Consider the following 20,071-nt stretch of genomic DNA (forward strand, 5'->3'; position numbering starts at 1 on the left):
GAAATTGCATCAAAGCCATCAAAAAAAATCCATAAAATAGTCAGGACATATTATAAGATTATAAGATAAGCGATATTTATTGGGTTGCAAGTTACATTCAATGTGTGGATATGCAGAATATTGAATAGATTTTTGGCTGGAACAGAAAAAATCAAATAAATGGTGCAGGAAATAATTTGATTTCTCGTATAAAAAAAAAGGATTGATTAAAATATCATATCACACAACTTTGTACATTAAAATCTTTGCAGTGGGTGATTACCAGAGTTACAAGAGTTGCACAGTAGATGTCAGGAGTTATAAATAGTCAGTAGGTTTAACAAATGTCTGAGCAGATGCCAACAACTTTCGCCTCCCAAGATCGGCAGCGCGGTGGCCAAATGAGGAAACTAGACAGCCCAAATGTGGAAGCACTGATCCGCTCCAGCAGAGAAAAGCTGGGAACAATCGGGATTAACAGCCAAGTGAAGGACGCGATTTGAATGCCCTGAAAACAACAACAGCATCGATGAACTTTGACGGATCAGTATACTGTTTCCTTATAAATGTCTTGTTGTCATTGTCACAGCTCAAGTACTGCAGTACTACCAAGTAATAAAGTTAGATTTCATTTTCTTTCTTCTTGTTTAGGTGACATTTATTTCACACAAGTCTGATGATCGATTTTAAAAGTATCAGTTACCATTTGTAGCAGTATATCACGACATCACTAGCTTGAACAAATGATAATGGAAATAAACAGGATAGATGTGAATCACGATGATATATGAGAGGTTTTTAGACTTTACAGTTGGAAAGAAAAAAATGTATTTAAACATTTGCTGCTATTTGAGGAGGAAAATCCCAAAAAAAAAAAAAAAGTCTTTGAAAAACAAGAAGGCTTCCACACTGTCGAGCGCTCCGGCCCTAATGAGCCAACCAGAGTCTGTTGGTTTGTAGATGCAAGAGCCAGAAAAATGGCTGCAGGAAATTAGCTGAGATGTCAGCAACAAGACATAAAATAATAAGTCTCGAATCTGCATTTATCATTCTTTTGCCAAATATTCGTGAAATATAAAATGTCTTAAAGAGCTTTTATATTTTGTGGCACATTATGTGAAGTCTTATTCTTGTAAGTCTTTTGTCCTAATTACTATAGGAAAGTGTGACAACGTTTGTCAAATGCCATGACGTCAATGCTGTACTTTCACATTTACTAGGAAGACTCGGACAAGAGTGAGTCAGCAGAGCATGTGGATGAATATTCTAAAGACGACGGTAGATGACGGAAGAATAACCAGAACTCACGCTGTTATGTAAATATCGCTCAGCGAAAGTTCTACAGGGATTGTTGAGGTCTGCTGATGCGGATCAGTTGTATTTCAGGTTATTTACCTTCTAGGTGGCACGTTGGGTTGAGTGAAGGGAAATCCCAGTCCCAGCAGATAACCTGGTGATAGGGGAGGCCGTGGCCAGTGATGAGGCGTCTCTTCTTCTCTGCCCATTGTAGACAACAGATCTGCAATTGCAATTATCACAGTGTTAATTCAGTAATGCGGCCTCGTCAGCGTTTCACTCTGTCACTTTCTCAAAAGTCTCAAACCTGTGAGTCTGTGTGGACAGAAGTAACACACGCTCCTGATTTTGCATCCCATATTCTCAGCTGTCCATCTTTCCATCCGCCTCCTGTTGCGATCATCTTTCTCTGCCATGGACACCAACCCATCGCCTAAACACTCACAAAGTGGAATCACAAACATGGTCTGTGTTACACGGACACAGAGACTGTTCACAGAAGGTCTTTACATGAAATCTTGGGACCGACTGAAGGGATTTCTTCAAGCTAGCCAGAAAAACTCCACTGAAACTGAATGAACTGAAAAGAATTTAGAGGGTCAAAGGCCCTGTGACGGGTACGAGTCTTGGAGACACAAAACTAACATGCACAATTCTGATTCTGTTTGCTGGTTGTATGCATTTACTGGTCCTGAGCTTCTCTCGGCAAAAATGTCTCAGGAGTGCAGTGCTTCTGCGTGCGTGTGAGCGCGTTCCGTAGGAGGATGCTGATTTGCCCATGCGGCTTGGAGCAGTGAGCCCAACTCCTTTCAACCAGCCCTATGGAGACATGCGAGTCTGGTGTGCGGGTGAAAAATAAAGGTGAGACGACAGGTGCTGTGGCAGAGAGGAGTGGAGCAGACAGAGACGGGACCGACGAGTTCGGGGAAAACCACGGGAGTCCCAACCAGCCGACGGCCGGATCGACCGAACTCAAGTGGTCGGGAAGAGCCACGTCAGCTCGACCGCACCAGGCATGACCAGTAGACGCCCGCTGCTGCAGAGAGGGAGACACGCTAAGTGGGAAAGTGGAGGGGTGAACGTGATCGTGGTTTAGGCCCGGTTCGCCCAGCTGCTGACTTCATCAGAGAGTTAACCTGCCGAACTGGAATTAAAAGGGAGGGCCGCTTCTTGTTTTCATGTTTTTCTTTGGTATATTTCGTTTGCGATCTACCATTTATTTGCTTAAGTTTGTGTAATGATTTTCCTTTGCGTTGTGCTTGATTTATTAATTTGTTTAAATTCATGGTGTGACTTATTCGTAGTGCTTTTGGGTGTTATACTAGGCCACCCCCTCAGTTAAATTTAGACCCTATTCGTTACTTTTGTTGGAACTTCTGAGAAGAAATAAGTGAGTCGAAGGATCTGCTGGTTTGGTTTCTCCTCTTCCTTTCCGCCCACACCTGCTGGAGGTCTACGCTGCAAGTGGCAGCTGACGTCAGGAACGCAGGAGCGTCACAGATGGGACTTTTAGGCACATTACACTTTGGGCCCTTGGACATTGACACTCTTTGGACTGGTTTTAATCTTTTATTCCCTTTTAACATTGCATTTTATCCTGTTTTTGTGGTCTATTTCTTCCCCTTTTTAAAATGCAACCGATGTATCCCCTAAGAACTGGTGTTTGTGTGCTGTATTGAGTCAATAAACCTACCCAGTAGAATTTTGAGCACAGCTTAAAGAAACCTAACTTTCTAGTCGCTTTCACAAATAGGACAAAAGCAATCTCAATGATACTAAGGTGGATTAGATAAAGCACAACAACGGTTCTGTTATGATAAAAGACTGAAACTAGTGAATCTTACTGCACCATAGATTCAGTAAAATTGACAAAGCAACATAGAGGAGCTTTACATTTAAAGTGGATGTGTCACATCGAGACCACAATGTTAAAAAAATTGTGTTGGTCAGTATGGATTTGGTTGCACACCCCCATAAAACATACCTTAACAGCGCTGGGCTGTTTCATTGTGATGATTGGCTGATGTGATCTCGAGAACCCTATGATGTCACTATCCCATATATTGAGGAGTCCATCTGTTGAGCCACTGGCAAGCCAGTCCTCATCTGATGACCATTGCAGGCTGCAGACACCCTGCTGCTGGAAGACTGCACCCACCAGAGGTGCTGGGGCCCGGGGGTCATGGTGATGAATGTGTCCGAGGACTGAGCCACTGTCAAATAGTGGAAAATTATTTCTAAAGACTTTATACAACTCCTAAGTTTGTTTCACTTTTTACACCAGCTACATTTCCTTTGGTGCAACTAGATGTGATGACTAAAAACCAACTTCTGTATCATCCCGGTGTGAATAAAGTTAAAAGAACACTAAAAAAAAAAAAAAATGTAAACCTCATTTTGAGCAGAGAATTGTGAGAAGTAACACACCACTACCTGCTAAGTAGTTGCTGTTTCCAGGAAAGAGCTCTAACCACAGATAGATGTGGCGAGAAGAAACATACAGTCCGGTTTCGCTCAACGTCCCACACCTACAGAGTCGAAGAAGAACAGATGCACAAACCTTAATCCTGCTGATTCAGCAAAGTGTTGCATTTGCTTTCACACGACCCTTGCAATACCACAGTGAGTTTAAGTCCTCATTTCCTCTAATCCAAACATTTACTTGCAGCTCCCCTCGTCTGGTCCCAATACAGAGAGCTCGGCCATCTCTGCTCCAACACAGAGATGAGACAGACTGGTGGGGCTGTCGTACAAGTGGTGGCCTGGAATCCAAATGTCCTATCAGAGAACGTGTTTCTGGATTCCAGATGTAAACAGTAGAGCCCAGAGCTAAGGCGATGATACCGTTACAACTGCAGTCAAGAAGATTAGTGTCTGAAAGGGAAGAAATGGAAAAGAGAGAGAGAATATTGACATAAGGTCATTCTGCATCAAGAATGTGGACTATGATGATGAGTGCCCATGTTACCACTAGAGGTGATGAGTGAATGCAGGGTTTCTGCTTGGGGCTGTGATACATTGGAACATTAGTTATGTCAACTTTGTTTTCTCCCTTCAAAACATTCTCAGTACTCCTCAGAACTTTTCGACATGTTTACCGAAAGAATTTAAAAATTTGGATCACATTTTGCAGGGCACCATAACTGAGTTATTTTATAATCACAGCTTAATACGGGCTAACTTAACTCTTTAAAACTGAGTAAAAGTATGTCTTCCATCAATGAGGTTAAGTTTCTTGGGTTGTTCATTCCTCTTACTGGTTACGGGTGGAGTAGGAGAGGTAAAGGCCATTTGGGAGCAGATTCAAAACACAGGACAGATCTTTGAAGGTGCACTAAGTGATGTTGCCTGACGTCACTTCCACTGATGTTTATTATAAATACTAAACAAAAACAGAGCAAGGTCGCCCCTCGCCCTGTGTTTCTGTAAATTATTGAAATTAAATTATTTTGTTAGGCTATGAATTTCCGCTGATATATTGAAAATTATTTTAGGAGCTTGTGCGAAAGAGACACTTCTTGTAGAATTTGTCCTTCCTGGTATCCATGCTAGTGCTAGCTAGGACCTACAGAGTAAGCTAGGAAGAACAAACTATGACATTGAAAAATGGTTTACGAGTGTCACAGCAACTACGCTACTCAGTCAACTCTGCTTGTTCCCAAATGTATGCAAGCAGACTAACCCCCCACCCCAACCATGTTGTTGGCAATTGGCTGGATCATGGTTTGATATGTTTATGTACAAATCCTGTGCACGCAGTGTTTGTTTGTCATTTGTGAGCCCTGTGTTGTCTCCAGAGACCGGACTTTTTCATTGTTTATTCAGGGGGCAGGCAGCTAGCGGATCAAGGGAAGACACCTAAGATTTGAGACAAAAAGGAAATGGCGCTGGAACCATGCAACAAGGCTGAGTGCACCTTTAACATTTCTGATATTTACATTAATTTCTACTAGGAAACATGTCATGGGAAAACAAGTATTAGATTAACGCTGATAATATCTATAAATGTGAATCTTACTAAATGGTTATTTAAGAGAGGACTAATATTGGTCATGGTGGTGTTCTGTGCTCTCTGATTTCCCTTCTAGTTCAACATGTTTTTGAAAGTAAACAACAGATCTTCTCTCACAGTAATCATTTAGCAGTGAAGGTGCAGCCAACTTCTCCAGTGACATCCCCTGCACACTCATTGAGTCTTCATCCAGGACGGCAAATGGCTGCGGGTCACTTATGATTTCATCTAAACCTGCCATAGAAAAACATGACATACAGGAAAAAAAATACTCCGAATAAAACAAATGTTTCACACCGAAAGCATAACTTTTGCCAAGGAGGTCTTTTTTTTCCGATGTCTGTCCGTTTGTATGTGTTAGCAGATTACACAAAAGGGTGTAACCGGGTCAGTTGTCCTGGGACCTGGTTCAAAAGCGCCCATCCATCCATCCATTTTCTTCCACTTATCCTGTTGGGGGGGGGGGGGGGGGGGGCTGGAGCCTATCCCTGCAGCTTTTGGGCGAGGGGCAGGGTTCACCCTGGACAGGTCACCAGTCCATCGCAGGGCCAACACATATAGACAGACAACCATTCACACTCACAGTCACACCTACATTCAATTTAGAGTATCAATCAGCCTCGTCCCCTCTTGATGTCTTTGGACTGTGGGAGGAAGCTGGAGTACCAGAGAGAACCCACGCAGGAACAGGGAGAACATGCAGACTCCACACAGAAAGAACCCAGAACCTTCTTGTGAGGCAACAGTGCTGACCACTGCACCACTGTGCCGCCCTCAAAAGTGCCCACTAATCTTTAAATAATCAGCTACTCATTTCACAGATAGGTGTTGTTCCTACATGGCCTTAGTCCTGCTGCACCCCAAATGGTGCCGAGCCTGCTGAGCTGTAAAATCATCAGCTAGGGACCACCGCTCATGGATATTTTGTCTCTTAACCCTGAATATCTCCTGGTCCCCGGGCAGTGAGCGGGGATGTCTCCCTGATACTTCCTGCAGCTAACCTTCATCAGGATCTGTTCACCCCGACTCCTTATCCCATCTACTGAACCACAGCCAGGAGATTGCTTTTTCAGCCTCCTTTGACAGCTCCCTGGATGCCTCATAAAGTTCAGCCCTTTGACACTCCAGGGCCTTGAGCAGATGTGTTGTGGCTGCAACGTATCATCTGGCTCCCACCTCAACCAGGAAGGGATTGACACTCCATCCTCCTTCCTTGCACTCTGCCAAGTCTGCACATTTTGCTCTCTTCCTCTTGTAGGAAGCCTCCAACCCCTCTTCCCATGGTACTGTAGGCTCAGCAAGGAGGAGCGCAGATTTTCCGGCTGAAAACCACAGTGCCAGGTGCTGTCAAAGGGTGGTGCTGCAGATACCATCTATCTATCCATCCATCCATCCATCCATTTCCTACCGCTTATCCTGTTAAAGGTCGTGGGGGGTGGGGGGCTCCATGTAGAAGTTGTCCAGTGCAAAAGCAATGAGCTGGTGCAAGACAATACCACTACTACTTATGCCCCTTTGAAAAAAAATGTCGACATGAACACATTTAAATATGTTCAGGGTAGTAAATTGTGATTATTAGGAAATTAGGAGAACAGCAATGCGTCCTCATACAGTACAGCACTGAATTAAACAGTGTTGAGTGTGAGATCAGTGGATCATATTGTCCTTTATGGTGTGATGGATTGTTTATGTAATGGACCACCTTTGTTTCCAAGAGCTGTTTCATGTTGCTGTGAAGTAGAATCCAACTCCAGTCTCTGACAGACAGAATCAAACACAAAGCTTGAGTCACACTGTCGCCCAGAGGTCAGAGGTGTACTTGCAACCGGACCCTCGCTGTTAGACTTCTGAATGATCCACCTCCTGAACCGTTTGTAGGACGCATGATGTATGTCGCTGTCTCCCTGAAAGCAAAACAAAACACACACACAACACATTAAGAACATAGTTTGAACAGCCTATCTTAAAATAATTAAATTAAATTGATTAACATTAACAAAAGTTCAATAACTATGAATTGCATGTTTTGTTTTAATTTCTCTTTTGTATTATTTTACATAGAAAATGCACATTATACATACAACAAAGTAGCCTAATTAGTAAGTTTTAAAAGCTACACAAACAAATAAAAGCTCTTCTTGAAATATTTAAAAATGAAAAAAATCAAAATCAAAAAATGTAATAATTTTAATAAATATTAAATGATTTTGAAATATTTAACCATTTGTTTCAGTTTACTTACTTTTACTTGTTTATCTGTGTTAAAAATTACGTTTATTTTAAACGTTACACTGTCACAAGGCAACCACTTTAAAGAATTACTTAAAAAAAAACACATTCCTTTTACAAATGGATCTGAAAATGAAAAAAAAAAATCCCATTACAACCAGAATGAAATAATTTAAGTATCTAAACAATGTTGCATGTGAAATTATTTTTGAATTATTCAATTCACAGTTAGTTCCTGAACAGTTTTGTTTATTTCATGTAGAAAATACGTTGACTTTAATTTAAAAGTAAATAAATGCATTAGATAAATGAGTAAATAAAGACGTTTCAACATTAATTTTATTTTGTAGGAACCATCGGTTCCGGTATTGAGATTTTCTTTGAGTTTTACGTAAGAATTTACGCAGCTCACTCCTCTGGCCCGCCCTCGAGACTTTGGGGCAGATTTCTCCTCCCCACCTGGAAGATTAGTGTTCTTCCCCCTCCAAGATGGAGGCCTTAGGGGGCTACCCTGCCAAGTCCTCCAACCCAAAAGCGAAAAAGTTAAGAGTTTTGTTGAGCATGACAGTCGGTGTGGGCTGTTTGTTCCTCCTGCAGACTCAGCTGGTGAAGCCGAGAAAACCGCAGGATTTTTATTCCTTCGAAGTCAAAGACGTGAAAGGGAGGATGGTTTCCCTGGAGAAGTACCGAGGAAAAGTAGGTCCACATCATCACCAGTCTTTCCAGTGTATGAGGACAAAATCTGCGCAAATTTTTGACCAAGTTGTCCAGAAGTTCTGCCATCATGGTTTAAATCGGGTTTGGGGCATTTATACGTGACCACTGCGGGTTGTTTCGCTTCTTTTCTAGGTTTCCTTGGTTGTAAACGTGGCGAGTCACAGCGAGCAGACGGAGGCGAACTACAAGTCCCTGCAGGAGCTCCACCGGGAGCTGGGCACCTCTCACTTCAACGTCCTGGCCTTCCCCTGTGGCCAGTTCGGGGACACGGAACCCGGGACCAGCCGGGACATTGAGAGTTTCGCCAAGCTCACCTATGGGGTGACCTTCCCCTTCTTCAGCAAGATCAAAATAATGGGCTCAGAGGCAGACCCCGCTTTCAAGTTCCTCACAGGTAGACGGATCGAGAACTGAACCATCCATCCTGCCATTTCTAATACCACTTATCAGGTGAAGGGTCGCGGGGTTGGTGGTGGTAGTGGTGGTGGTGATGGGGGCGGGGGGGGGGGGTATGTTAGTGTTGAGGGCTACCATGTTTCCATTACCACCTGATTTACAGAGACATGTTAACTTTGATCATTGTCACCACCTAAAACAGCTTTTTTTCTATTAAATTATCTTTATTTCTGAACAAACTCCTAAAACTAAATATAAAAATACTACTCAGATGTCCAGGATGCAAGTTGCCTCTGAACTGAGTGACTTTTGAAAGATTTGTGTGTATTTTACATGCAGTTCCTGCGTCCTGATAATGCCGATCCATACTGTTTGTCAATCAAATATATGATTGCTCATCCAAGTGACTTACAGGATTTTTTCTCTCTCTTAAGAAAATATATCTACAACAAATATTTAAATAATTTTATACTCAATCATTTTGCTGCTTTTTTAAAGCAAAGGTACTAAACATTTGCCCCTTTTGAAATATGAATAATTGAAGCCTTTATACATAAAACAATACTTGACTGTTGTTTGGATCAAAAGAGACATTTCACCGATGTTTCGAAGAAACAATAACTGACAGACTTTTCCTTATTTTCTTACTTTTAAGAAATTGTTTGATAATGAGAATAATTGTTGCTGCCATACACTAATAATTCACATACATGTACATATACATAATTTTTTTTGTAGTCAGGTTAGCATTGAGCTGCATATGTGGCCTATATTAGCAACTGATCGCTACCATGTTGGCTCTATCAACCTGGTTTTGCATTTTTAGCTCAAAATGCAGATTTCATTCCCCCTCTGAGCTCCTGCATCAAGTAATAGTACTGCCTTCCGATACTAGAGGCAAAGTTGGACTCGTGCTAGCCCCTCATACTTCATGTCATCTTACAATAGCGCGGTACTCAACTAATGACATGAACTGCTCTGTTTTGGCGTTTTACCGATTGTATCAGCGGAGTTCACTGCCGCTCTGCAGAACTACATCCCACCGCATCAGAGCCTGATTCCACCGAAGCCTTCTTTCCTGTAGCCAGCGTCTCTTTTTGTTCTTAAGGCCAGTGGATCATTTTTTAAGCTGTACCATAGATGTCAGCGACGTGAGCGTTTGGTTTTGTTGTTTTTTTCTTCCAGTTTCTAAGAGTTGTAAAATGTCTCTTGTCACTTTTTACTGTCCAATCACAGTTGAATAGGGGCGGGACATACTCCACATCCTGCACGTACAACAATAATATGAACAATGAACAACAATGACATCACCATGCTTCTTTGCCCACAAAATCTTATGAACTTATACGAATTTGTCGGGTCAGTTTTCTCTCCCTCTGTTGTCCACAACAAAGACAGGAGGAAGTACCTTGTGAGGACACTTTTACTTCTGCAGATATTTGGTATCATAGCAACCGAATGCTACACCTATCATGTGTCATAAGTTCCCAAATGGGTGCTTTCAGGTGAGCTCAGGGAAATGTAGCTGGAAAATAAAAGAATACTTAGGTGGACACAGGCTCGCAAAGATGACGAAACGCCGCCCGGATGAGTCTTTATAAAAAAACTATTGAATATTTGACAACTCTCTTTTTTCTCCTTTTTTTCCCAGATTCTGTGCAGAAAATTCCAAAGTGGAACTTTTGGAAGTTTCTCATCAATCCTGAGGGGAAAGTGGTGCGGTTCTGGCGAACAGACGAGCCGATAGAGAGCATTCGCCAAGAGGCCACAACTCTGGTGCGAGAAATCATCCTGAAAAAGCGTGTGGAGCTATGATGGCACTTCCTGGTAGAATACTGTGTCCGTCCGTCCAGCTTGGACTGACCAGACTGTGACTGGACCTGCAGCTGGATGGTGACTCTGCACCAGCAGGACGAAAAGATTCAGCAGGGATGGAAGTTGTGTGAGGCTCATCAGATTGTTGTGTGTTAGTGTGTGTGTATGTGTGTGTGTGCACACATGCGTGTGGCAGGGACCATCCTGTGGTTAAGAATGACAACCATGATGAACTCTCCGGTTAATGACCACTAAAATATTGTTCCGTCACATTTCCGATGTTTAGCTTGGCCTCCTCTGTTCTTTGTACCATTTCTGCCAAATGTTTACATTAAAATGCATTTTACAGTGAAGCAACACAAAGGCATATTGGTGCTGAAGCTCTGTAAAACCGATTATCGTTGACTGACATTTCTAAAATAATTTTTCAGTCGTGGAAGTATTTGTTTTTTTGAATCCCAGTGGACTTTTGGGCCAAATTTTAAGGCATACCCTTAAAGTTGTTCCTGAGATATTTTGTGAATGACAACAAGTCCAACACAAAACCATAAAAAGTGATCAATTACAAGTAAAATTCCTGCAATCAAAGTCAAGTTAAAAAAAAAGATTCAAATCACAATTTAGTACTGGAGGGAATTTCCTGGTGATGTACAATATCACATATTGCCATTTTGTCAGTTAGACCCATTGTTTTTAATGGAAAACCATGTCAACTGCACGTGTTTTATCTGTATAAACGGATCCATTTTGCAATTGTTACTGAAGCAGGGAAAACTGAAAATTTTAGATTTAGTACCATCTAGTGGTCCGAAGAAGCAATTGGTTTTATTTTTCAGTAACCAAAAGCCTCATTTAATCATTTTCATATTTCTTTACAGTTCAGTTATATAATAAAATGTCAGTGCTTGTTGTTGGTACAGAAATAATCATAAAAAGTTATTATTAAACTATATATGGAGAAAATATAAATTTGATAAAGCTGTGAAATAAATGCGTTGAAGTGAAATACAACATTAGAAATGTAGTAGGTGAACAAAGTAACACTCCATTTCTGCACTCGTTCAGCGTGTAGCTCAAGATCTTAAGAAGGAGATGCACGGTCGCGGTGCTGATGGAGGGCTGATAGGAGACACGCTGGTGGCTGAGGTGAACAGTTGGAGGGCAGCAGCAAGTAAGCTGGCACAACCAGACTCAACCAGCTAACAAGACACTGCCTCCCAGCCACCCACCATCCCAGCTGCCTTTGAAAACAGCAAGGGATCAAATACGCCTTAAAAGTTAGGACACCAGATGTTCCTCACATCTGCCACAAAATAAACCTCTTTCACACGTTTGAGAAGAAGCACAGTGCCTGAAACCAGTAGAGGATTCTTCAGCAGTTTAGAGTGACTGTTAAGGTAGCAGAGCACTGTGAGCTGACTGAGGTTCCGTCAGCTAACGTAGCACTGCCACCCAACCGGTCACGGTGCTGCTAATGCAAACGCCTGCTTTGGACTTCATGAATATTTTTTTTACTAGGCTGATTTCAAAGCTGCTTGCATGTGTCCTACTAATTGTTATGTCCCACATGTGGCCAGGTCATCAGCGTGTGTGTGTGTGTGTGTGTGTGTGTGGTCAGATGATGGTAGCAGTGAGGAGTGCAGCTGACGGCTGTCAGTAAGAGAACACAGCCAGCAGCAGTGCACTGCCACACTGTCACTAGCAGCTAAGCTTGAAGGCTGCAGCCAACAAACCTGGAGGAAAGTCACATTTTCAGTGCTGTTTCTAACCAGTGGGATATTTCTGCTTTTACCTGGAGAGTACGCCTCCTCTTCCCGACACAGTTTCTTGGAATTCTTCTCATCGTTTCCTGTGTATCAACACAAGACTTTAGGTGGTTGCTCATAATTTAACAACCCCCCCCCCTCCCAAAAAAAGGAACTAAATAGAAAGAAGCAAAGCAAAAATGGAAACACTTGTTGATTATAATAAGCTCTTGTGCCACATTAAAATGAATTTTATTGGTGCAATAATGATTTTAAGACATTTAAATATGGGGATCATAGATTCCATACAATTACAGTTCATCAGTGTTGTTTTGAACCTGTCTCACTCATATATTTAGTCATAATCTGTAATAATAAAGCGGTCTAGCCATGTGTTTAGAGTTTGAAGTGCATGGTTGCCTAGTAGCAGCAACAGCAACGGACCAGGAGTGAAAGCAGTTCTGTCTCATTTAAGGTTATTTTTACACTCTCACAGAAGTTTCTCACCTGTTCAGTTGACTCTTCGCCTCTCAGACGCATTTTCCGTCCCCGCAATCAGCGTTTTTCCTCCCGGTGCTGTGAGCCTGGAGGAGGTGGAGGAGGAGGCCGGCCTCTCATGCCCCGCGCACCTGTTGTCTCCTCTCCTGGACGGGCTGCGCTCCTAAATAGTTCCCCCGGGGGCGGACGACGGGGCGGGAAGCACCGTCCTTCTCTTCCTCTCCGCTATTGGGCGGTTAGCCGGAGAAAGTTGATTGTTTTGAATCAAGTGTTTGGTCGCAGGGATTCCCTCCGCGTCCTGGTTTCTACTGGAGACAAATAGACGCCGTAATTTAGAGGGGAAAGAGAGAAAAAAAGAACAACGCGGCGTGTTATCAGTTAAAAACTTTGTTCAAGGCTGATGCGAGTTTAGCATATAACAAACCTAGTCATTATTACCGAAAGTTGCTAATGTATAACCTAAAGCTGTCATGGTTACAGCCTTTTTGCACTCTTGTATTCGGAAGTATGCAATTCCATTCATTTATCAGGATTAGATTATGAATGCTGCAAGTAATGGTGTCTGTGCATTTCCTCTATTAAAATTATCCTTTATATTTCTTGTTAATTTACGTGGTGCTGCGCATTTGATGACAACCAGGATTTTTGTTGGAGCGTGTTACTGTTTTGAATCAATTTTTATGTTCACATGGCGCTTAAAAATATGTCCTGATTGATGTATGTTTTCATACGCCATTAACTGCGTATTTATTGAAAAAAATCACGTTTTTAATGTGTGTAACCCACCTCTATGATATATTGAAAAAGAAAATAGATTATTATTGTTATTATTATTATTATTATTATAAGAAGAATAAAAAGAAGAGGAGGGGGAAGATCCTCATTGTTTTAACAATTTTAACTTTAAAGGAAGGCTATTTTTGATGGAATTGATTCCTCTTTTTCGCATCTTATTTTGTGTTCACATTCGGGCCAAATATTAATTGCCAAGTAAAAACTAAAACGCTCCTGCTGGTGGCACTTTTGCGGGTCCGGGCCGAGGATCCGCGGGAGTCACCGCTTAATGAAGAGCCGCAAGAGGCGCAAAATGAGCTGAACGGCGCGAGCGATGCGCACGTTCCTGCCACCTGCCACTGCCACTTCCATATGCGCTCACACATCTACACACCCCGAGGTCGCGCTGAGGGAACAGCAGGATGTAGTTTGGATGTTTGAGGTTGTTCACGGAGTTTGATTGTTGCTTTATGGGAAACTTTACGAGCAGGACCAAGCGTGGAAACTTTGAATGCAGTAACTTTTTAAGATGCAGCTTAAACTGTGGCGTGTAAACAAAAGGAGGAGCAGGAGACGTGTTAGATTGAGTGCTTTTTTAATTAAGATTTTTTTCACAGACATGGATTTTTGATGAGAGTAAAGGTTGATGCGTGGTATATAAACTATTATAAATGATGGTACACATAATAATACGAGGACCACAGACTATATTTGAGGGGGAATAATGAGTTTATATTCCTATCTATGAATTTACGTCATTTAAAGACAATAACACCGAATTATCGTATTATTACTTCAATAATGGCGACGTTCTGAGGCAAAGGGAGGCTAATATGCTCGGGGTATTTACTACCAGAGGCCCTGCTCCTGTAAATTCTGTGCATCTCTCCACAAGAAAAGTCTTCCTCACCTTTCTCCTTCCCGCGGGACTCGGTCTGCTTCGCACCCTCCCTGCAGCTTTAGTTTCAATCACCCTAGAAACCCATTGTGTCCCTTTTTCCTTTCCTCCTCCCGCATTATCCCCCGCAGTTTGGCGGTAGCTTAACCGGTCAAATGTGTCACAACCAGCTTGAAACAAAGCAAGCCCCCCCCCCCCCCCCCCCATACTCTAACCACCAGCCCTGCTGTCGATGACATAGATTTGTTTGCAGTAAAAGTGGCCGGGTGTGTTTGTGTGTGTGTGGGGTGTGTTTGTGTGTGTGTGTTTGTGTGTGTGTGTGTGTGTGTTTGTGTGTGCGTGCGCGTGTGTGTGTGTATGGGGTGGGGGTCCTGCTGACCTAACGATGGGGCGCGAGCGTTGGCAGCAGGAACTGAGATGGTTAACGGCGGCAGCAGGATAAGTTTATAGGTATAATTGTACATATGTATATTTTTCCTTCTTATTTTATATATATCCGATTTGTACATACAAATATATGGATATTTTTCCTTCTTATTATATATACATATATATATATCCTATTTGTACATACAACTATATGGATATTTTTCCTTCTTATTTTTTACCTAACTTATTCCTCCCTTTCCCTGTACAGTGAGCTATGCCAACCATAACAAATTCCTTGTATTTTTCGAGCTTGATGATACTGATACTTATCAGTTGAGTGAGTAAACAAATAAGGATGTTCTGTCTTCGTGTCTCTTTCATAATGCAGCTTCAGTAAGACTTTTCCAGAAACAATAGTTGCAGTATTTTTTAAAACTCACACATAGTGAATGAATATCTGAGTAGGAGTGTTTTAGCTCAGTCTTCAGTATCAACTTAGTAAAATCTGCTCTGGTTAATATTGATTTACTGATATATTTTTTTCATGTTACATCAAATCATGTAGCAGGTTATTCAGTTTTAATTAAATATAAAAAAAATTAAAATCAGGCCTAGATTTCTTGGTGTGCTTGGCATGCGTAAACAGACATTTCAGAGATTAAAAGTGAGGGAAAAATGGATATCTAAAATGTGCTCCTGCTAATAGAGGAAGATGAAGTCACCTCCATTTCTTTGAATGAAAGAATATTTAGACTTCAAATGAGGAGATAAAAAGTGTGGTTGAATGCAGATAGGTGATTAAAAGAATATATACATATTTATATCTTGAATTTAAGGACAAGATTTACACACAGACATAATCAAGTCTTCGCTAACTTTTGTGTTGTGTTAAATTTGTCACCATGCACAGAAACTGATCACCTACATTTTGAATCTGACTGCACAGTTTAACATCTGCCATGATAGAATAGAGCCGTATAAACTTGTCCTGTATCATCCTGATGAAATATTTTACTTCAGCGCTTCCATATTGAAAAAAGTTCAGGTGGAAGTCCCTCTCGGGTCTTCGTATACTTTTTTGAAACAGTTTGATGATTGTAAAAGCTGAGGTGTCATTTTAGATTTATAATGCAAATCTCACTGCTAATACCATAAGGTGGTGGGATTCGATCTATTTGTTATTTATCTTTTGCACTGAATAACAATAATAACACATTGTAGCAATTTTTCAATGATATCGCAAGACAGTTAGTCTTGGATACATCCCCATATCTGTGTAATACCTCTTGAACAGTGACAGTATAGGCCGTGTCGGCTGTATTGCAGCGTCCGCCTCTACACAAAAGCATTATTTTGAAGAAATTCAACATTTCTCTCTTCAACACGTCCAAATGAATCTCATTCATTATTTGTCTCTAATCTCATTGCCAGTCTCTTATCTTCAGGTGTACAGAGAGGTGGAGTGTGCCTGACAGCAGTAGAAGTCCTATAATTGTCTCTGAGGGGCTGATGTGCTGCCTTCACTGCCCTTAAGCAAATAGACACAGGTTTGGGAAGTTTAAACAGGTGTCTGACCTGAGGTCCAACATTGTCTCCTTAGACCACTCTACCCCACACAAAACCCGCTATTTAAAACCCTCAACAGTGAGGGTAGGGGGCGTTTACGTCACAGACTCCAAAAGGTCGCACCAAGTCACACAAGTTCAGCTTGTCTTTCTTTTCTTTTTTTTTTCCTCTTTATCCACTTGGGAGTTTTGAGGAACAAATCCTCCTATTTAGGACAACAAAATCAAATGTCTAAAACAAGGATATAAAGAAGGATGTTGACTGCAATGCATCATGACTCAGTGGTCTTTCGTGGGACCACACAGCCACGCAGACAGAGACAAAAGGAAAGGAAGTCCCTGCTGCTTAAACAAGGTCATGAGGTTACATTTGTTTCACTGCTCAAACAAGGAAAGTACAAACTGAAGAACAGTTTCTTTCCATTTGTTTGCAATTCTTCTTTTCACAATGAAATCCTGAGTCAACTTTAAAAACTTTTATTCGCCAACTTATAAATCAACAAATACTGATGTGCAAAAATTTTAAGGTATGTAAACAGAGAGACAACGTAAACAAAAGTGTGGGCAGTATTATTCCTTTCGTCGGCACCAGCTCTGATTGATCAGCTTACACGCTACCTGAGGAAGACATCATGCAATCATTTACAGATGTCACTAAAGATTAGAAGTTAAGCATCAGTTCCCTCACAGTTCCAGGCCTCAAATGGCTAATTAGAGATCCAGTAACATTTATTTTTCTAATTCTGGGTAGGTTTCAGCTGTGGTTGGGAACCCAGCGAAAGCGGTATCCTCCTTGCTGAGTGCTGGAGGTAAAGGCACGACCGTGAGGAAAGACCTGGGTCCTGATTGTGCAGTGTTCTCGAACAGATGTACGGAAACATGGGACGCATTCATCTTCTGCTCCATCCGTCTTCATGCCGCTGTCTTTGCATATGGACGTCTGCAGGCCTGAGAATGAACCGTAGACCTGTATGGTCTCTGTGTCTTGCTGTATCTCAGTGCTGTGCAGGACAGCATTGCAGCGTGTACTGAGGTCCCTCAGCATGTCCTCCACTGAGTCCGAGGACTCCGTTTCATATCCGTCATCCAGGCGCTGACGTTTGCAGGGACTCGCTGTTTTACCGGCGCCAGGCATCACTGGTTCTCTTTCACTTGGGTCTCTGACGCTCATTAGTTTCTGAAGACCATCAGAAATAAAGGTTAAACACATGGGCATTATTGTGCATACTATTTTATTGAATTGTATCAGATAGTTCACTCACTTCAAGCACTGAGGCCAGGTGCTTGGCTCGGCAGGCCAGCTGCCTCAGGTGAAGGTTTCTCTCCTGGAGAGAGCTGATCTCTTCTTTTTTTTGGTTTAGAGTCTCATGTAGCTGTCGACAAACCAAGTCAATCATTTTTACATCTTTTCAAGCCGTAGTGCATTCGTCTCACTACAATCTCCGTTCCTGGACAGATGTCCTTTACTGTACTTGTCCAAGATATTTTTATTGCATTTGCAAAAGCTAAGCAGGGCATTGGAATTTCTGTAATACTAAAATCACAATGTAGATTTATCATATTTACCACTGAGAAGGAAAAAAAAGGAAGATGGGATCTGTGCCGCACATCCACAAGGTTTACCTGGTTATTTACTTCCAATGACTGTCCCAATACCCTGCCTTGACACTGGCTTATGCCCTTCCACAGAGCTCGGTCCAGAGAAGGTGGGTCGTCTGTCTCTGTTGAAGAGTTGACCTGACTATCCTCTGGAGAGAAGAACCTCTGAGGAGTGAGGGGAGGTATGATACAGCCCTGAAATGGAACCAGCTCAGCCGGAGACAGACTGCTCTCCAGCGTGGCGGGAGAATCTGAAAAAAAAAAAGCAAATATTTCTTTATTCAGATAATAACGATGATGATTATAGAAATAGTGACTTAAATGTCTTATGTTTCATTTCATTTTTTTGTTTTTTTCCTCACCTGCCAGAAAATCCAGTCCATAATCTCCAAAATCTTGGTCATCTGCGTCAGATTCATTCACCTGAGAGGAAAAGAAATGTGATTAATTTAAAATATGTTGTCAAAGATAAAATAAGTACCTGGACCAATGAGCTCTACCTGAAAATCCCACCAGGACCACGCAGGGATGCATGGAGTTTTAGCAGAGCATGTATTAGCAGTCATTGCACCGAGTGTGTTTAATGTGTTTAGGGCAGGAACGGTGGAGGTTGTGGATAAAAACCTTTGAGGTCCAGCCAACTAGGCTGCGGTAGCCTGCGTGTCACGAGTGAACTACGATGCTATTCGTGCAGATTCCGGCGCATCGTGTCAAACATTAACAGCCTGTGAGCGATGCAGATCTGCCGCAGGATCTCTCAGGACGATTTTAGTGTTGCAAAGTGTTTGATTAAAAACATTCCAGAACTTGATATGTGGACAATAAAAAAAAGAATATAAACATTTCACTCTGATGCAGACAAGGTTTTCCTCACCTGTGAGCCAATGAAGTCGCTCTCCCTTCTCACCATGGAAGCGCAGTCTTCCAAATCATCCCATGCAATAGTTGAGAAGGCTGAGACACCACAAGGATGTTACTCGTTGTTGACACACGCTGATTTTGCACATTTGTGCTAAAAGTTAAAGGACAGGAAAGGAGAGCACACAGATGATGTCAGAGATGCGCAAACCTTGTTCAATGATGCAGGGCAGCTCGACGTACACGGTGACGGGGCTGCTGCTCCTGGGCGCCAGCACTTTATCCTGCAGTTACACGAAGTATTTTAGCCAAATTTTACAGAGATGCATTGTGGGCAACTATTTTAACTAGATGGCATACCTTGCTGGCTGCTGCTGCTCCCTTAGGTCCCATTCTATTAGGACATACAGCTGTAAACAACGCGCTCTGTCTTTGCATCTTTAGTTCAACTCTGTTTGCAGTACTCAAGCTCCCCGGTTTGATGTGGAGCTCATATAGTCCACATTCTCCCGGTCTGAGTCTGTCCATGGCGCGGACTCATAGCTTTGGCCCAATCAAATGTATTTATTTGGTCTCCAGGGAATGAAAGCGTCCTCGGAGATTGAATTGGTGGAGACTAACGGTTTTTACTCTGAAGTGAGAGGTGGTACCGCGCATAACGGCGCCATTCGGCTACAGCAGGTGCTCTCTGCGTCAGACCTGCCCTCCTTGAGCCTACGGCCAAATGATCCCCTGCGTGGGGCGAATGTGACTAATTACAGTCGTGCCTATGCTATATACAATACGTCTTAAATTATATCCAAACCAGGCCAACAGAACTTGTTTTGTGCTCTCTCCTCAGCCTTTGTGCATATAATTTCAATTTAACTGTGCGTAAAATACCTTTTCCAAATAAAGGTCAAGGCCAGTCTCCATATTTGGAGCAAAGTGGAAAAGGAAAAGGGCAATTAAAGTAGACAGCTCGGTAAACACTGGTGACAAATGCCTCCACTGGTAAACAAACAAGAGCGACTCTACTCGACCCTTCACGCTCAATGCGCCTGTGTGGTCGACACCGTGTCAGCAGGTCGAGCTGCCACGTGTAATGGATTATCAGATAAAGAGAGTGTTGGCACATAGTACACACTGCCCGTGATGCAACGGTTCATACATATGGCTGATAGATAGACAGACAGATAGATAGGTAGATAGATAGATAGGTAGGTAGATAGACAGATAGGTAGGTAGAAAGATAGATAGACAGACAGGTAGATAACATGAGAAAAATACAAATTTCAATGCAACTTACTTCTGAAAAAAATTTGAATTTTGAGGCCAACTG

The 20,071-nt window shown here is 42.1% G+C and overlaps 3 protein-coding genes across 4 annotated transcripts; 1 reads left to right on the top strand and 2 right to left on the bottom strand.

The window, feature by feature from the left end:
• Positions 1–52: 52 nt before the first annotated feature.
• On the bottom strand, positions 53–13,019 carry LOC147260193 (cell division cycle protein 20 homolog B-like). Of its 2 annotated transcripts, none has more exons than XM_086206647.1 (10): positions 12,697–13,019; positions 12,237–12,293; positions 6,990–7,191; positions 5,405–5,521; positions 3,938–4,149; positions 3,709–3,803; positions 3,260–3,488; positions 1,583–1,715; positions 1,375–1,498; positions 53–487 (listed from the first exon to the last, which is right to left on the bottom strand). In XM_086206647.1, exons 1-10 carry the CDS (start codon positions 12,727–12,729, stop codon positions 454–456), a joined length of 1,236 nt encoding a protein of 411 aa, XP_086062773.1. In that variant the 5' UTR covers positions 12,730–13,019; the 3' UTR covers positions 53–453. The 2 variants fall into 2 exon arrangements, with proteins under 2 accessions (XP_086062773.1, XP_086062772.1); XM_086206646.1 differs by having other exon boundaries at positions 60–487; positions 1,583–1,708.
• gpx8 (glutathione peroxidase 8 (putative)) lies at positions 7,945–11,391 on the top strand. Its single transcript, XM_086205381.1, has 3 exons — positions 7,945–8,212; positions 8,366–8,627; positions 10,281–11,391. The coding sequence occupies exons 1-3, from the start codon at positions 8,006–8,008 to the stop codon at positions 10,442–10,444; spliced, it is 633 nt and encodes a 210-aa protein (XP_086061507.1). The 5' UTR covers positions 7,945–8,005; the 3' UTR covers positions 10,445–11,391.
• A 3,793-nt stretch (positions 13,020–16,812) lies between the features above and the next one.
• On the bottom strand, positions 16,813–19,278 carry mcidas (multiciliate differentiation and DNA synthesis associated cell cycle protein). Its single transcript, XM_086205214.1, has 7 exons — positions 19,111–19,278; positions 18,962–19,034; positions 18,767–18,846; positions 18,255–18,315; positions 17,917–18,143; positions 17,556–17,666; positions 16,813–17,470 (listed from the first exon to the last, which is right to left on the bottom strand). The coding sequence occupies exons 1-7, from the start codon at positions 19,276–19,278 to the stop codon at positions 17,048–17,050; spliced, it is 1,143 nt and encodes a 380-aa protein (XP_086061340.1). The 3' UTR covers positions 16,813–17,047.
• Between the last annotated feature and the right edge of the window lie 793 nt (positions 19,279–20,071).

Source organism: Aulostomus chinensis, chromosome 6, assembly GCF_037954235.1.
Source record: "Aulostomus chinensis isolate RoL2024-O1b breed Wild chromosome 6, RoL_Achi_v1.0, whole genome shotgun sequence".
Classification (NCBI taxonomy): Eukaryota; Metazoa; Chordata; class Actinopteri; order Syngnathiformes; family Aulostomidae; genus Aulostomus; species Aulostomus chinensis.

What these genes read in the sequence shown, in the direction of transcription:
- gpx8 (XM_086205381.1), top strand. Translation starts at nt 8,006, where the DNA reads ATGGAGGCCTTAGGGGGCTACCCTGCCAAGTCCTCCAACCCAAAAGCG. An exon ending in TGGAGAAGTACCGAGGAAAA is followed by an intron (nt 8,213 to 8,365) that starts GTAGGTCCACAT and finishes CTTCTTTTCTAG; the next exon opens with GTTTCCTTGGTTGTAAACGT. An exon ending in CGCTTTCAAGTTCCTCACAG is followed by an intron (nt 8,628 to 10,280) that starts GTAGACGGATCG and finishes TTTTTTTCCCAG; the next exon opens with ATTCTGTGCAGAAAATTCCA.
- LOC147260193 (XM_086206646.1), bottom strand. Translation starts at nt 12,729, where the DNA reads ATGCGTCTGAGAGGCGAAGAGTCAACTGAACAG. An exon ending in GCGAAGAGTCAACTGAACAG is followed by an intron (nt 12,294 to 12,696) that starts GTGAGAAACTTC and finishes GTTGATACACAG; the next exon opens with GAAACGATGAGAAGAATTCC. An exon ending in CCAGACGAGGGGAGCTGCAA is followed by an intron (nt 3,804 to 3,937) that starts GTAAATGTTTGG and finishes TCGACTCTGTAG; the next exon opens with GTGTGGGACGTTGAGCGAAA.
- mcidas (XM_086205214.1), bottom strand. Translation starts at nt 19,278, where the DNA reads ATGGACAGACTCAGACCGGGAGAATGTGGACTATATGAGCTCCACATC. An exon ending in GCCCTGCATCATTGAACAAG is followed by an intron (nt 18,847 to 18,961) that starts GTTTGCGCATCT and finishes GTGGTGTCTCAG; the next exon opens with CCTTCTCAACTATTGCATGG. An exon ending in CATTGGAAGTAAATAACCAG is followed by an intron (nt 17,667 to 17,916) that starts GTAAACCTTGTG and finishes GTTTGTCGACAG; the next exon opens with CTACATGAGACTCTAAACCA.